Source organism: Silurus aristotelis, assembly GCF_946808225.1.
Source record: "Silurus aristotelis genome assembly, chromosome: 9".
NCBI classification, from domain to species: domain Eukaryota; kingdom Metazoa; phylum Chordata; class Actinopteri; order Siluriformes; family Siluridae; genus Silurus; species Silurus aristotelis.
The window spans coordinates 1,290,256-1,308,192 of NC_139582.1; the positions used below are offsets into that span (position 1 = coordinate 1,290,256).

Here is a 17,937-nt window from a genome sequence, read left to right on the forward strand (position 1 = left end):
TTTTTGCAGAATTTAAAAAAGAAAACTGAATCTCTCTGGCCAGTGGGAAAGGCAATAATAATTAAGAGTGGTGTCCACATACTTTTGGCTGTATGAGAGTAAAACATGAGGCCTGGATAAAGATATAAAAACACAATGAACTTTTATATACACTAAATGGGCAAAAGTTTGTGGACACTTGAGCATAAGATCGGTGTTTTGGTTTTCGCAACATCTCATTTCGTCTCCATTTGCGGGGATTCATTCAACATCAAGGGTGTTAGTAAAGTCAGGTACTGATGTAGGTGAGAAGGTATGGAGTCCTGCGGTTCAGTCAGTGCATTCACATTCATTCCAAAGGTGTTCATTAGGTTTGGAGCTCTATAGCAGGAGAACCAATTGAAAGCGTATCTTCATAGAGCAGGCTTTGTGCGCAGAGGAATTGTTATGCTGGAACGGTTTTGGGTCTCCTACTGTAGTTCAAGTGAAGAAAAAAATTTTTTTTTACAAGGATATGTTAAAAAAATAATAAACGCTGGGTTTAAATTTGGAAATGTTTCCTCACAAAGCTTTTTTCTGTATGTTTAAGCAGACAGTGCGTCTGAAATCAGGTCCCAGGCTCGGAGAGGGACGTGTGGAGGTGCTGAAAGAGGGGAAATGGGGGACAGTGTGTGATCACCTTTGGGACATGACCGCTGCCAGCGTAGTGTGTAGGGAGCTGGGCTTCGGCACTGCCAGAGAGGCCCTGAGAAGCGCATACTTGGGACAAGGTAAGATCAAAACACCACAGTGTTACACAGAAATCCCTCTGTCTGAGGATGGGATCTGATGGAATTGCATACAATAACATTTAAAATAGTTCAATATAAATGGAATGGAAAACAGAACCTAATCAGTGGTTCAGAACAAATTCAGTTTAGAAAAATGTCAAGAAAAATAAATATAATGGCTTTTCCATCACAGCGATGCTTTGACTTTGATTCTTATTAGGTTTCCATTTCATTGGAGCAAACAGGAAACAACATGTGATCCAAAAGCATGCAGAAAGTTCACATGAAAAACCTCTGTTTAATGGGTTAATGGAACCTGTAACACAGACTTTACACATATTTCTGTATGAAATAGCTTATTTTCTGAACTGTAAAAGACTAATCTGACTGAGGATGTGAAGAGGATGTAATTGAAGTGAGTCGTCATGAATAAGCAATAATTCAGCAGCTTCCATAATAGTCACAGTGTTTGAACAAACCTCACGGTAATGTGGAATATGTTACTGTTCGCATCACCTGCCACATAATACTGACATTATTCAGGCTTTTTATTCTGTCCAAACAGCCCTGTTATATTTTTACACTACTGAACCTTCTCTGGTAAAACTAATCCAGTTTAAAACCCTAATTCAGACAGGATTAGTTTTATATTCCACCCTCGGGTAATTCTATCCATTTCAATGTCTGTGTTTTTTTTCTATTTTCTACTCCACTGAGAAAATTCTATTATAAGTCGCTGCTGTACAGCCAGGATTTAATGCCAATACTAAAAATTGCTTTGTTCTTTTATAAACGAAAGAAAAACAATCCATTGCACATAGCAGGGAATTTTGGGAATTTTGGGAATTTTAGGAATTATAGCTCGTCTCATTATCACTTTTCTCAAACTTGTTGATCAGTTAGCATTCAACACTCGAAATGTGTTCAGCTGAGCCCACAGAAACTGGCTTCATGAGCCATGACATATTAGACGTTTATTCATAACCTTTAATGGAGTCTTGCATCTCTGATTTCAAACTATGTACAGTCGATCCAGTGTGCGTTATAGAGTCCATTTTAAATGCACCATTTGCAATCTTTTGCTGTGAACTCCATCATCGCTATGAGCCTCCATTGGCCTTGAAGCAAAACATCAGCAGTCTGAAAATGAAAAACAAATCAGAGAGAAAGCAAAAATATCAGATGTGGCCAAATGCACTATTATAAATGCAGTCTCAAGAAACACCAAAAGACCAGAGACACCAACTGTGGTGGATGAGGGGTGTATAGGGGTGTATTTTGGGGTGTATTTTAGTGTGCAGTGCATAGGGGTGTATTATAAGGTAATGTGTATTATTGGGTGGGGTGTATATGTGTGTAATATGGAGTGGGGTGTATAGGGGTGTATTATGGGGTGGGGCATATAAAGTGTAATATGGAGTGGGGTGTATAGGGGTGTATTATGGATTGGGGTGTATAGGATGTAATATGGGATGGAACGTACATGGGTGTAATATAGGATGTGGTGTATATGGGTGTATTACGGGGTGGAGTGTATATGGGTGTAATATAGGATGGGTTGTGTATGGGTGTAATATGGGGTGGGGTGTATAGGGGTGTATTACGGGGTGGAGTGTATATGGGTGTAATATAGGATGGGTTGTGTATGGGTGTAATATGGGGTGGGGTGTATAGGGATGTAATATAGGATGGGTTGTTTATGGGTGTAATATGGGGTGGGGTGTATAGGGGTGTAATATAGGATGGGTTGTTTATGGGTGTAATATGGGGTGGGGTGTATAGGGGTGTAATATAGGATGGGTTGTGTATGGGTGTAATATGGGGTGGGGTGTATAGGGATGTAATATAGGATGGGTTGTGTATGGGTGTAATATGGGGTGGAGTGTATAGGGGTGTAATATAGGATGGGTTGTGTATGGGTGTAATATGGGGTGGGGTGTATAGGGATGTAATATAGGATGGGTTGTTTATGGGTGTATTATGGGGTGGGGCATCTAAAGTGTAATATGGAGTGGGGTGTATAGGGGTGTAATAGTTGATGGGGTGTAAAGGGGTGTATTATGGATTGGGGTGTATAGGATGTAATATGGGATGGGTTGTTTATGGGTGTAATATGGGGTGGGGTGTATAGGGGTGTATTACGGGGTGGGGTGTATAGGGGTGTAATATAGGATGGGTTGTGTATGGGTGTAATATGGGGTGGAGTGTATATGGGTGTAATATAGGATGGGTTGTGTATGGGTGTAATATGGGGTGGGGTGTATAGGGATGTAATATAGGATGGGTTGTTTATGGGTGTAATATGGGGTGGGGTGTATAGGGGTGTAATATAGGATGGGTTGTGTATGGGTGTAATATGGGGTGGGGTGTATAGGGGTGTAATATAGGATGGGTTGTGTATAGGTGTAATATAGGATGGGTTGTGTATGGGTGTAATATGGGGTGGGGTGTATAGGGGTGTAATATAGGATGGGTTGTGTATGGGTGTAATATGGGGTGGGGTGTATAGGGGTGTATTACGGGGTGGAGTGTATATGGGTGTAATATAGGATGGGTTGTGTATGGGTGTAATATGGGGTGGGGTGTATAGGGGTGTATTTCGGGGTGGAGTGTATATGGGTGTAATATAGGATGGGTTGTGTATGGGTGTAATATTGGGTGGGGTGTATAGGGGTGTATTACGGGGTGGAGTGTATAAGGGTGTAATATAGGACGGGTTGTGTATGGGTGTAATATGGGGTGGGGTGTATAGGGGTGTATTACGGGGTGGAGTGTATATGGGTGTAATATAGGATGGGTTGTGTATGGGTGTAATATGGGGTGGGGTGTATAGGGGTGTAATATAGGATGGGTTGTGTATGGGTGTAATATGGGGTGGGGTGTATAGGGGTGTATTACGGGGTGGAGTGTATATGGGTGTAATATAGGATGGGTTGTGTATGGGTGTAATATGGGGTGGGGTGTATAGGGGTGTATTACGGGGTGGAGTGTATATGGGTGTAATATAGGATGGGTTGTGTATGGGTGTAATATGGGGTGGGGTGTATAGGGGTGTATTACGGGGTGGAGTGTATAGGGATGCAATATAGGATGGGTTGTGTATGGGTGTAATATGGGGTGGGGTGTATAGGGGTGTAATATAGGATGGGTTGTGTATGGGTGTAATATGGGGTGGGGTGCATAGGGGTGTAATATAGGTGGTACTGCAGGGGGTCCACTAATTAATTGTTAAATCAGAGTAAACTTTTTGTTGAAAAACAATGACAATGTAATTAAAAAAATTAATAAAGTATTAATTCTATACAGCTACACAGAATGCTATCAGGAAGTTCTTTTTTTCATACCATCAAATGGTTGTTCCTCTGCAATTTAAAGATATTTTTTTAATGCATATAAATGACACTTGCGTAAAGGTCACGAGAAGAAAGAATCGTCCGTTTCCCATTGGCTCATTGCGATGACATCATGACCCAACTGTGCTGTAAATGACAGATTCCAGCACTCTGTTTCCTGTCCCTCCGTCGTGCCTAGGGTTTCTATTTCGAAACATTAAACGATGTGCTGGGTTTCGGGGTGTAATTTTGTAAAGGGTTGCTGACTACACACACACACACACACACACACACACGCACACACACACACTCACTTCCTTCCACATCACAACTGTGCCATCTTTGATGTGTTTTTTATGACGAGCCCAGTGGCTGTCTGGTCCAAGAAAAACATGCTAATCGCTATTTCTAGCAGCTGAAGAGGGCGCTAATGTGGGGATAAGAGACTCGCTGCTAGTCAATAAACACTAGACATGATTTTGTGAAACTGAAACTGACTGCACACTCAAATAAATGCAAAGAAAAGCTCTTTTTAGCTTTGTGAGGACATTTAAAATGACAATTATTAATAAAGTTAATTAATAATACACCTATGTCTAAATTTAGGCTTGGTAACCAAAAGGAAACAATTTCGTGTGTGTGTGTGTGTGTGTGTGTGTGTGTGTGTGTTGTGCAGGTACGGGTCCTATCCATATGAACTCAGTGCAGTGTACAGGCCATGAGAGCTCCATAAAGCAGTGTAAGTATCAGGATGTTCCACTGTACACCTGCAAACACGGCCAAGATGTTTCTGTTCGCTGCAACGTTCCCAAGACTGGACTGTCAGCTACGGTGAGACACATACACACACACACACACACACACACACACACACACACACACACACACACACACACACACACACACTGAATTATCATACTAATCGAATTATACTATACTTTATATACTATTTACTTTAGTCATCTATCAAACTTTTTCTCATTCTTAGGTGCGTTTGACAGGAGGAAGAGATGCGTTGGAAGGAAGAGTGGAGGTGTTGATAGATGGGCGCTGGGGGACAGTGTGCAGTGAAAACTGGGGCATTAAAGAGGCCATGGTGGTCTGCCGACAGCTTGGCATGGGCTTTGCATCCTCAGCTCACCAGGTACAAACCTAATAGACACAAGTCACACTTTCTGGGGTCTGTATGTGTTCTTCTTAAGTGATTCAAAGTACAGAGGCCATAAACACACACACTATACGAGTTGGGATCAAAGGGTTTTGAGACTCGTTCTATTTAAAGAATGTTCTTTATTTGTCTACGTCTCCACACCATCACCTTCAAAATAGTCCCCTTGCACAGTAATACAGCTCCTAGTATTCTTCTGGAACGGGTCCTGGAAGTCTTCTTTTGGAAGCGTGTCAAGCACCTTCACCAATTTGGGTGGTGCTGACGTGAGATCATCTTGCTTCCGGCAAGAAACTCACGTGCGAGAAGAGCTCGTTGACAGAGTGTGTATGAATAGCAGACAATTGTACAAACCCAATAGAGAATATATATATATATATATATATATATATATATATATATATATATATATATATATATATATATATATATATATATATATATATACAGTGAGGAAAATAAGTATTTGAACACACTGCTATTTTGCAAGTTCTCCCACTTAGAAATCATGGAGGGTCTGAAATTGTCATCGTAGGTGCATGTCCACTGTGAGAGACATAATCTAAAAAGAAAATCCAGAAATCACAATTTATGATTTTTAAACTATTTATTTGTATGATACAGCTGCAAATAAGTATTTGAACACCTGAGAAAGTCAATGTTAATATTTGGTACAGGAGCCTTTGTTTGCAATTACAGAGGTCAAACGTTTCCTGTAGTTTTTCACCAGGTTTGCACACACTGCAGGAGGGATTTTGGCCCACTCCTCCACACAGATCTTCTCTAGATCAGTCAGGTTTCTGGCCTGTCGCTGAGAAACACGGAGTTTGAGCTCCCTCCAAAGATTCTCTATTGGGTTTAGGTCTGGAGACTGGCTAGGCCACGCCAGAACCTTGATATGCTTCTTACAGAGCCACTCCTTGGTTATCCTGGCTGTGTGCTTCGGGTCATTGTCATGTTGGAAGACCCAGCCTCGACCCATCTTCAATGCTCTAACTGAGGGAAGGAGGTTGTTCCCCAAAATCTCGCAATACATGGCCCCGGTCATCCTCACCTTAATACAGTGCAGTCGCCCTGTCCCATGTGCAGAAAAACACCCCCAAAGCATGATGCTACCACCCCCATGCTTCACAGTAGGGATGGTGTTCTTGGGATGGTACTCATCATTCTTCTTCCTCCAAACACGTTTAGTGGAATTATGAAAAAAGTTCAATTTTGGTCTCATCTGACCACATGACTTTCTCCCATGACTCCTCTGGATCATCCAAATGGTCATTGGCAAACTTAAGACGTGCCTGGACATGTGCTGGTTTAAGCAGGGGAACCTTCCGTGCCATGCATGATTTCAAACCATGACGTCTTAGTGTATTACCAACAGTAACCTTGGAAACGGTCTTTTCAGGTCATTGACCAGCTCCTCCCGTGTAGTTCTGGGCTGATTTCTCACCTTCCTTAGGATCATTGAGACCCCACGAGGTGAGATCTTGCATGGAGCCCCAGTCCGAGGGAGATTGACAGTCATGTTTAGCTTCTTCCATTTTCTAATGATTGCTCCAACAGTGGACCTTTTTTCACCAAGCTGCTTGGCAATTTCCCCGTAGCCCTTTCCAGCCTTGTGGAGGTGTACAATTTCGTCTCTAGTGTCTTTGGACAGCTCTTTGGTCTTGGCCATGTTAGTAGTTGGATTCTTACTGATTGTATGGGGTGGACAGGTGTCTTTATGCAGCTAACGACCTCAAACAGGTGCATCTAATTTAGGATAATAAATGTAGTGGAGGTGGACATTTTAAAGGAAGACTAACAGGTCTTTGAGGGTCAGAATTCTAGCTGATAGACAGGTGTTCAAATACTTATTTGCAGCTGTATCATACAAATAAATAGTTTAAAAATCATATATTGTGATTTCTGGATTTTTTTTTTTAGATTATGTCTCTCACAGTGGACATGCACCTACGATGACAATTTCAGACCCCTCCATGATTTCTAAGTGGGAGAACTTGCAAAATAGCAGCGTGTTCAAATACTTATTTTCCTCACTGTATCTATATATATATATATATATATATATATATATATATATATATATATATATATATATATATATATATATATATATATATTAGGGCTTAGGATTTTGGTCCTTGATTTGAGACCACACCAGTAAAACAAATGTTTAGCGATTTAAAAAATTTTTAGTGGTGTTTTTTCTTGATATCTTCACATACTTTTTTTTTTTTTTTTTTTTTTATAAAAACTATGAAACAGAACATTTTAATAATCGCGTGTTAATACCTTTTGTGTCATTAAAACACATTTATGTTATTAACTCCTTAATTTTGACAGCCCTAATATATATATATATATCTTATTACTGTTGAAAAGCAAAAGGCATGTTTGCCCTTAAAGCAGAATCCGCAGGCAGACTGCACACCTTTTTCTTTCTCTACACAACTGGAGCAGATTTTTTGTCGCCTAGCGTGCCACTGCGCTCTGGATTTGTTTATATCCTCTTTGCATTTGTTTTTCAGTCTTATGTTATTTCCCATGCAGGAGATAATTACAGGCTTTGCATGAAATGCTTCCACACGGCCAAGAAAAAGTAGCAGAAAAGCAGCAAAGACTGAAGGAAAAACAAACTTTAAATAGTTGAGATTTTGTATTTTTTGCACTGGATGAAGACACTGTTGTTTTTTTTTGTAAACTTAGATGTCTAATAGCATGAGGAAGAGCAAAAGTAGGGGGAAAAACAACACGATAATATTGAATAAATGATGCAGGTTTATGGAGTAAAACCCAGACGGTGAATTCAGTGAATCTCTGGCCTGCTTGCTAATTCTGCTAATTCTGAGCTTGTGAGGAAACGTGCATCTGAGTTATTTGTTGTTCTTTGCATAACTGCTATTTTGTTATTGCAGCTTTTCTAGTGTTGGCAGCGTGTACATGCCAGAGCTTCTGTGTGAATATCAGGTGGTTTCACATCTCCATGCCCTAATGATGGCAATGAAATATTTCCATTTGCAATTATTTACTTGGCCGCGGTTTTCATGTTTAATAGCAAATGAAAATAAATCGCTATCTGGACACCATTTGCTCTTTAAACCGACACAAGAAAGACTGTGTGCGTTTCGCTAGCTTTTTGACCTGTCAGTAATTTGTTCTGTTTGTGTTTTGTGCTCTGGAGACTGTGTACTGGTCTGGGAGCCCAGGTGCAGAGGAGGTCGTTCTCAGTGGGACTCACTGTATTGGGACCGAGATCTCGATCCAACAGTGTAAGAGGAACGGGTATGTTTACTGCCCTAGTGGTGGAGGAGTCAAAGCCGCCGGTGTTACCTGTGCTGAGAGTGAGTCAATCCTCCTTATAGTGTTGAATTCCTACATTTTCTTTCTCCATGCCCTTTTTCAGATCATTCCAGGAGATCGGCAGTGTCTTTTTAAAACTTCTTGAATTTAATTTTGAGGTCCAGGATCATTATTTTACCAGGCGTTTTTAGTATAATATCAAATAATGTAATACATGAAAAAAAGAAGTTTGGTGATTGTTTTTCATGTTATTACTGACGGTGTAACGGTACACAAAACTCACGTTTCGGTTCGTACCTCGGTGGTTTTTAGGTCACGGTTCGGTTCAACATTTTTTTTAAAACAATTCCGGATAAAATTTCTTGCTTGGTTTAAATGAAAAATTTAATATATTGAAAGGAAACGGAATAAAAAGTTTTTATTATATTGATTAAATTGAGTATATCGCGACACCATTTGTACCGCGCAACTCGGATTTCGTTCTGCACAAAATCGACGACTTCCTGCGTCACCAACGTTTTTACGACAATCAAGAGATATGGATTTTTACTCAATTTAATCAGAATAATATAAAAGTCAGGACTGATAGTTCAGTGGGGAAGGTCTTGGTTTACAAATCAGCAGCTCCCTACAAGGTTGCGGGTTCAAGCCCCACCGTAGCAAAGGATATCTTTCCTTCCCGTGGGCTCACCACCTGCAGGAGGGACCGTAAGGGACGGTGCTGTGAGGATTGGGCAGCAGTCGAAGGCGGGGGCCTGCTTAGACTGCTGCCCCCGCGACCCGAATTACGGATAAGCGGGAGAAAAAGAATGAATATAAAAGTCTTCTGCATTCATTTGATTTATTCCATTTTATTTTTCTATATTATTTTTGTGGGTGCGAGGCAGAGACTAAAACTTGCGTTCTGCCACTTCATAGAGTTTTAACGATGTTCCGCGAGTTTAAAAGGATTATCCGAAAGTCTTGTACCGTAACAGTTCGGTACGAACACATGTACCGTTACACTCCGAGTTATTACTGATTGCGAGTAAAATCCGTCTTTTCTTTTTTACATTTTGCACGTGTTGAAAGCTAAATGCTACAAAATGACTTTTTTGAATGTAAATCTGTGTCCAGCGGCACCAGACTTGGTGTTGGACTCTCAGCTGGTCCAGGAGTCTGCATACCTGGAGGATCGTCCTCTCCACCTGCTCACCTGTGCTCATGAGGAGCGCTGTCTCTCGTCCTCAGCCGCCCATATGAACTGGCCCTACGGCCACCGACGCCTGCTACGTTTCTCCTCACGGATCATGAATCTGGGACGCGCAGACTTCAGGCCACGGGCCGGACGTGACGCCTGGGTTTGGCACCAGTGCCACAGGTAAGAGTCTCGAATCAATGAAAATACAGTGTCGAAAGCATTCAGTCTGCTGTAACTTTTATAAAATACTAAATATGGAAAATGGAAAAATGTTCAGGAAGAACGGCAGAGTTCAGCAATAAAATGGTACTTTTAGGAACTTTTTGATACTGTTAGATAACTGTAGAAATCCATTCAGCATCATATTGTACAGTATTGTAGAGATTCTTCCAGAAATGTATTAAATGATGTATATTATTGTTAATTGTATGTGGTTTATATTACAGTAAAATTTAAAACTCCCAAAATACAGTATGTTTTTTTGTTGTTGGTTTTTTTGCTTATGTAAAAAACAGGGCTGGATCATAAAGTCATTATGTCTGCTTTCATTTTGCACATAAACAAAGAAAAGCTCTTGATTATCGTGTAATTGCCAGCAAAATGTGACTGCTTGTAGAAGGGATCAGTGCAGGGGATAAAAAATCTTTTTTCTGTCTAAACACCATGCTAGATGTTTACCTCGAAATAGTTTTGGTTGTGAAAGGTTCCTGGAGTAAGTCTTTGTTGGATGTGGACTGACACAACATCATCTATTAAAGATCAAATACTCAGAAGCAGACCAACACACACACACACACACACACACACACACACACACACACACACACACACACACACGGAGGACTTCTATAAGCCCCAGAGACCCCTTCAGTCCCTCCTGGCAGTTCTGAGCTCTCAGTATCGGCTCCAAAAAGCTCTTTCAGAGGTGTTATTTCTTTCTTTCTGCTTTGCTTCGTCCCGGTCCGGTTTCTTTATAGCTGTGGTCAGGATGCTGCGGTCAGCTGAGAGCACAGCCTGGTTCTTCACTCTGCCTCTGAGCACAATGGAGCGCGAGAAACCCGTACCATTTTATTTTGCTTCTCTGTTAATTTTTTATGCAAGAGTTTTACAGAAATCTGTATCACTTCCACTCTCATGTAAGTTTCCGGTTAATATTTGTAGTTAAACAAAAATCTAGAATAACTGTAGCATGCCACCTGTTCATCATACCTTCTTCACGTCATCATTCAGATCATTCAACCTACCCTTTCATACACTCCTGCTGAAGGTCACTGGGGTAACATGCATTACGAGATCATTACGAGACGTTTTTGAATTAAAGGAGAAGAACTTGAGGAATAGTATTCGAGATGAAAATTATTGTGTGGTTTTGCATGTTTTTCTAAAGACACTACCACAGCATCGAGGTGTTCACACACTACGACCTTCTAACACTGAACGGCACAAAGATCGCAGAGGGACACAAAGCCAGCTTCTGTCTGGAGGACACCTTCTGCCCGGATGGTGGGTTTCTTATTACTGAGATTACACAGTACACACAATAATCACATTTCTGTAACAATATGTCGGAGTATCAGTTACAGTTAATCAGTTTCAGTGCATGAAACTTAGTGCTTGGAATCATGGGATTGAGTTTAAAAATAAAATAGCGCTCTCCGTGCAGCGCGCAGTCTCGCGTGTAAAAACAAACACGTGGCGTCTGTGATTCGATTCAGGGAATCTGTACGATCTGTTAAACCCTTTAAATGAAGGCTTTATCTTTATTCCATGCTGTGAGTCTCAGTGTTCGTTTGCTTTGTGAATAAAAGCACTTGAATTAAATTGGCAGCGTTTAACTGCACGTGAAGATCTCGATCTCAAACAGTTTGTGGAATATCTGTAGAAGCGTTTAAGCCTATGGAAAGAAAATGACTTGAGATTTACATCAGAGCTATATGATGTGGTCAAGAGGAAAAAAACAACACACGTATGTTTTTTGTCGTTTCCTTGGCAACAGGCCTGCAGAAGCGCTATACCTGCTACAACATGGGAGATCAGGGCATTACAGTGGGATGCTGGGATACGTATCGCCATGACATCGACTGTCAGTGGGTTGACGTGACTGATGTTAGGCCTGGAGACTACATCTTCCAGGTGAAACACACACCTCTGACACACACACACACACACACACACACACACACAATGTTCCTGTGTGTGTTTGTTGTACTATTTTTTGCTTATTCCTGTTTCTGTTTCTCCGAATTTTTTATTTAAACTCGATTGTAACTCTCCTGTAACTCTCCTATTAGGAAAATGTTCTCAGAAGCTCCAGCTGATGCAGCAAACCCAAGTGACAGAACATTGAGTCTTTCATACAATGAATAGAGACGCATTATTACACATTATTTCCAAAAGTTTGTGGATATCCGAGTATTCTATGTGCTTTGAACGTCTCATTCCACATTTCTTACCATTTGCTGTTATAATATAAAATATAATACTAATAATAAGCTCCACACTTTTGGGAAGATGTTCTACTAGATTTTATGGAGGTTTGAGATCTTATAAGCAGGAGTGTGTTTGGTGAGGCGGCCTGGGGTGCAGTCAGCATTCACATTCATTGTTTAATAGGGTCGAGTTAAGAAATGTATAGCAGGAGATCTTCCACTCCACCCCATGGAGAGCAGATCTTCATGGAGCTGACTTTGTGAACAGTGGCACTGTTATGCTGGAACAGGTTTGGAGTCTGCTAGTTGAAGTGAAGGGAACATTTCTGGATTATTTAATGTTGTATTGTATAGACAATAAACCCAATAAAATCCCAGGCAGGATCGATGTTTACATGCAGGTAACGGAAATATCGATGTTTTACGATCAATTCGATAAACCGCATGTTTTTATTTGAATACACGTCTCTATACATTGTTTTTGTTTTTACATATTTTCTGTAGACAGACAATTCCACTGCAGCGAAACACCCAAACACATATTTATCTCATTTCGCTTTCTGTCTGTGTGCGTCAGCGCCTCGCTCCAGCATGCGTGCTTCTACAATGATGTCTTCTGTTTTGTGTTGCAAACCTGAGCAGGTATCCTACACTTTATTCATCTCCTATTAGCCGGTGTGTGCAGGTTCAGGACGCAGCAGGACCTCACTTTTTGCACTTTTAAACCACAAAGCAAAGGGAAAAAATGCATCTAAATGGGTTAAAATAACCTCATTACTCCTCCAACGTGTAAGAAATAATAATAATGTTTTAAAATTAGCATGAAGTTGCGTAGAAGCACCAAACTCCCCCCCCCCCCCCCCCAATACAAAATCAAGCCCCGTTTTAAAATAGCTTTTTGGCCTGAATGGGAAACGGATTTTTCGCAGGTTTCTCCAGCGATGCAAAGTGCAGATAGTGAGAGTAATTGGGACTAATTGAGTGTATGCACGCTTGCACGTGTTTGAGTGAGTGTGTTTTTTTAATAATGAAAGGATTCAGGCTCTGGATTTTAAGCTCCTTAGACCTGCTATTATTGTAATGGTTCATAGAAAAAGCCTTGAGTCAGCACCTTTCTTTTTTCGTTCTGTTTTTTATTTCAGGGTCGTGTGAAAGCGTTTTTGCACCTTGTCTACTCCTCTGAACCTGAAGCAGTTTAAAGAGCACATAATCTCATTACGACATTCAGGCAAAGCTCATAAAGTCAGCCACTACAAACAAAAGTACAGTGGAAAATGGGTTAAAAAAGGAATGTGTAATGGGGGAGAATTACAGTAATGGCGTTGTTGGTTAATGTTGGTTAACCGACGATGGTTTTTTTTTTCTTTCTTTCTTTCTTTTTTTCACAGGAGACATTTTTAGCTGCAGTTCAGTGAAGTGGATGTTTCTTGTTTCATCACTATAATTTAAGACTAGATTCTATACTTACTTTAATTTTTTTCCAGAGGCAAGATGGTGACAAACATGGCATTAAACCCGCCCGGGACAATGACAATACCATGTTTATGATACGGTTTACAGTGCAGATCAAACACAGATCTTACGTAATGCTCAGATGTGTGTTCGCTTTCGCTTTAGGTTGCCATTAAACCCCCATATTTGCAAGGGCTGTAAAGTGGACTAATAAAGTCAGTTAGTGAGTTAGTAAGTTTCCATGCATGTGTGGAGTGGATTTCATGCTATCGCTGGGTGTTGCTCTGTAAAAGAGTGGCCTGGGCTGCGGTGCGCCAGATTTAGGAACATACATTTAAACGCATTACTCATGACTGGGTTTGAGACGAGCGTTTCTCTGATTGCACAGTTATTTAGAAATCCGAACTGCAATCTGCTCGCAGGGATCTCATTACACAGATCTCTTCACAGGAGAATCACGATCCCAGTTCTGTTTTCTGTAATACCTCAGGAATTGGAAAAAAAATTCAAGTAAAATGTGAAATTCAATTTCGCACAGATGAACTTTTTTTTGCGGACACGTACGGTTCACTCGGCACGTAAAAATGAGAATGTGTTGTTAAATAAAAATGTTCGAGGCCGAAAGCTGGGAAAGTCATTAGGGCTTGTTTTTTTTTTGTTGTTTTTTATCCTCACACAAATGTACTGTATGTGGAGGAGATGATCGTTTACATTTGATTGATACCCGTACGGATAACGATACTAATTTGGTGCAGAAAACAATACTATAACTAGTCAATATAATTAAATAACAAATAAATTATAAATAAATAAATATTACGCTCTCCGTGCAGCGCGCGCTGTCTTGCGTGTAAAAACAAACAGCACGTGGTGTCAGTGAGTCGCCTCTAGAGGCCGCTCTCATAATGACAGCAGACCTTCTCAGCCGCTCCAGCAACGGACGCAACCCGGAAAAACTATCGGTATGGATTTTTGTTGATGGTTCAAGCAAACAAACGTATATAACGTTGGCCACATGACATCATTGAGGTACGGACAATGAAAAGGAGTAGCTTTTAATTCACCATTGAGGCCGAAATATACGGATATAAAACAACGCAAGTATTGATAACTGAACGGTTTGTCCTGAAGCTTATTGGTAGTCTGGTATTGACCCAATTATGTACTGGTTCTCTGCACACATTTCCATACACAACTGAATGTTCAGCTCTGATTATAGGTGCACGTTTTAGATCATTCTGTGTGTGTGTGTGTGTGTGTGTGTGTGTGTGTGTGTGTGTATGAAATGTGCTCTATAATAATTGTCTCTGGCTTCCTGCAGGTGGAGGTGAACCCCACGCTGGACATGGCCGAGTCTGACTTTGAGAACAACGTGATGCGGTGCAGATGCAGGTACGATGGTGGGAGAGTCTACCTGTACGGATGTCACGCAGGTGAGTGGACCGTTCCATTTTATTTAAACACAAATGTCCGGAAACGGTTGATGGTAACAAAACACAAGGCTTTGAAAAGGCTGGCAGTAATGAAATATAACAGAAAACATCAGGAGCTCAAACGCACCTCACGTCTCCACCTGCTTGTTTACAGGTGACGCCTACAGCGCCGAGGTCGAGGACCTGTTTGAACACCAGCGTCAGATTTCCAACAACTTCCTCTAATCAGCTGTAGAGGAACTGGGAAAGCAAAAAGAAAAAACTCTCCTTCGCCATCCTCTCATCCTGCTTCAGGACAGAGGGGAAGGAGAAGGAGAAGGTGGCCAATGATAACACATTCCAGTCTGTAGGGGTTTCTAGAGAGTTATTTAAAATTGATTGTCAGTCAGGTGAATACATCGAAGTAGGACCTGGTCCAGAATTCTGGGTCATTTTAATCCAGATCTTTTATTTTCTCTTAATATCTGAACCAGTTATAATTGAAACAGAGGTAAAAATAAATTATTTAGATCTTATTAGCGCAGTAGTTCTGACATTCGAGGTGGTATCAAAAAGTTTGGATTCTAGTTCTGTAACACACCAACAGATGGCAGCACAAGCAAGCGCAGTCACAGGGAGCACCGACGTTCATAAGTCAGCGTGCCAAAAGACATCGTCCTGTGTACAGCTGCTGCGTTAACACGTCTGCTCTTTTCCTCACGAGTTTCTCGCCGGAAACAACATGATCTCACCTACACACCCACCCTACTCACCGGAATTGGCTCCTGCAGACTTCCGAAGATGAAGATCCGGCTCGAATCGGAAAGGGGCTTCCAGGACACGCTCCAGAAGAACACTGGGAGCTGTATTACTGTGCAAGAGAACCGTTTTGAAGGCGATCGTGCGGAAATAAAGTACTTTCTCGTCAACAGAGCGAGTCTTGAAACTTTTTGGTACCAACGCAGGATGTTAGAATGCTAGCTCAAAGTATTATATAAGGAGAATTGTTATTATATGCGGATAAATGCGAAGGAAAATGGGAACATGGATATTGGCAAAGCTGTCAAAGTCTTTTACAAAGCATGATTATCTAACAGAACGATTTTGCATGTACAACTGAGACGTCCGTGTTTTTCCATTATGTTACTGTTGCCATAACAATTGTGTATTTTTTTTTGTTGCTCTAAACAGATTAGACTGTCCTTCCGATTTGACCAAAAAATGAATATTAACTGCATTTGTGTGTATAAACGAATCCGGTTTCTACATTTTGCTTACGAACATCGATTGATTGTTCTTTTCACACGTTTGCAATCCCGGGATACTCCTGACCTGACCCTTTAATTCTGCGTTTCTTCTTCTTACTTCAGTATGAACGTTCCCAGGTCAGTGGAAACTTCTTTCAAGACTTCATACATAATCAATCAACCAGTAATCAGTCAGGTAGCAGCAGGAAACACATCGTATGTTTCCTTCATTCACAACAAAACGGTGCTTTATTCAGGCCTTCTCTGCTATGCAAACACCGACCCTCTTCTAGAATCATGTATCAGAAACCTTTTCATTAAAGAGTTTATCAGGTATTTGTGCTACTTCACAGCTACGCAGTCACGTTCCAGCCCCAGAAACAACCTCGTTTCCGTCTCGGTTCTCGGCTGTGTCGGTGCTTTGTGATCAGTGTGTATGTGCTTCATCTTCAATGTATTGTCATGTACAGATTTATTTGAATCATGATTTATATATTTGATGGTCTGTAATTTATGACCTTTTGATACTTTTATTTTTATTTTTTTGGTTTGAAAAAGAAACAGCGGGTCAGTGAATTCATTTTATTTTAGATGGTTCTTTCACTAATACTTGAAAATAAACATTTGTTACGTCTGTTTTATATTTGTAAGAATATTTATGCAGCTACAAAAAAATATAACCAAGATCTAGTGCCATTGGAAAAGCGTTGTGATTTAGTGCTACATGTAGAAATGACTGCATGCGATTCTTTTTCTGAACAGCTGATAGACAATATGCACTTGACTTTCTTTCTCAAGAATCAATCCAAACCTCTTTATAGTTCGTCTCCAAAGCACAGATCTCACCCTCTACCATACCTTCACTAATGTACTAGTGCACAAAGTGCTGCTGGGTGTCCATCAGGTCAGACTTGTGGTCCAGATGAGCCCAGGCTTTAGCGAGGGCCGTGGTGTTGCTCAACATTTACATTTGCAGCATTTAGCAGACGCCCTTATCCAGAGCGACGTACAAAATGCTTTGAGTCTCCAGCAATGAATAAATCGACACTGATACTCAAGATTACAAACTTAGAAGTGCTAATTTAAGTGTTTCAGAAAGATGAAGGTCTTCAATCGTCACTTGAAGATAGTCAGGGACTCCGGTGCTCGGACATCTATAGGAAGTTCATTCCACCACCTCAGTGCCAGAACAGAGAAGAGCCTTGAAGTGTACTTACCTCTCATTTTGAGAGAAGGTGGTACCAGTCGAGCAGTGCTGGAGGATCTCAGACAGCGTGGTTGGTGCAGTGCGAGATGTTATGAGGTCTCTAAAGTAAGATGGTGCTGGTCCATTTTTGGTCTTGTAGGCATCATCAGTGTTTTGAATCTGATACGTGCAGGGACTGGAAGCCAGTGAAGGAGCAGCAGTGGGGTGGTGTGGGAGAACTTGGGCAGATTGAAAACAAGTCATGCAGCTGCATTTTGGATCATCTGCAGTGGAAGAATAGCGTTCAGAGAAAGACCTGCCAGCAGAGAGCTGCAGTAGTCCAGTCTTGAAATGACAAGACTGAACAAGAACCTGGGCAGAAATAATCAAATCCTTCAGATGTTGTAGAGAAGAAATCGACATGAGCAAGTAACATTAGCAACATGTGGGAGGAAGGACAGTTCATTGTCCATAGTTACCCC

At 41.0% G+C, this 17,937-nt stretch overlaps 1 protein-coding gene and 1 long non-coding RNA gene across 2 annotated transcripts in view; one reads left to right on the forward strand and one right to left on the reverse strand.

The window, feature by feature from the left end:
• The window catches only part of LOC310730883 (lysyl oxidase homolog 4), a 32,420-nt gene extending 15,510 nt beyond the window's left edge, over positions 1-16,910 (forward strand). Inside the window, exons 7-15 of the mRNA XM_083550098.1 lie at positions 572-749; positions 4,758-4,912; positions 5,070-5,225; positions 8,431-8,590; positions 9,666-9,909; positions 11,117-11,232; positions 11,726-11,862; positions 14,932-15,043; positions 15,198-16,910. Of these exons, the coding sequence (XP_083406224.1) occupies positions 572-749; positions 4,758-4,912; positions 5,070-5,225; positions 8,431-8,590; positions 9,666-9,909; positions 11,117-11,232; positions 11,726-11,862; positions 14,932-15,043; positions 15,198-15,268 (1,329 nt within the window). The 3' untranslated portion in view covers positions 15,269-16,910. The remainder of the gene's footprint in view (positions 1-571; positions 750-4,757; positions 4,913-5,069; positions 5,226-8,430; positions 8,591-9,665; positions 9,910-11,116; positions 11,233-11,725; positions 11,863-14,931; positions 15,044-15,197) is intronic.
• On the reverse strand, positions 1,028-9,845 carry LOC310730937. Its single transcript, XR_014535023.1, has 2 exons — positions 9,745-9,845; positions 1,028-1,889 (listed from the first exon to the last, which is right to left on the reverse strand). It is a non-coding gene; the product is annotated as an uncharacterized lncRNA (long non-coding RNA).
• Positions 16,911-17,937: the final 1,027 nt, after the last annotated feature.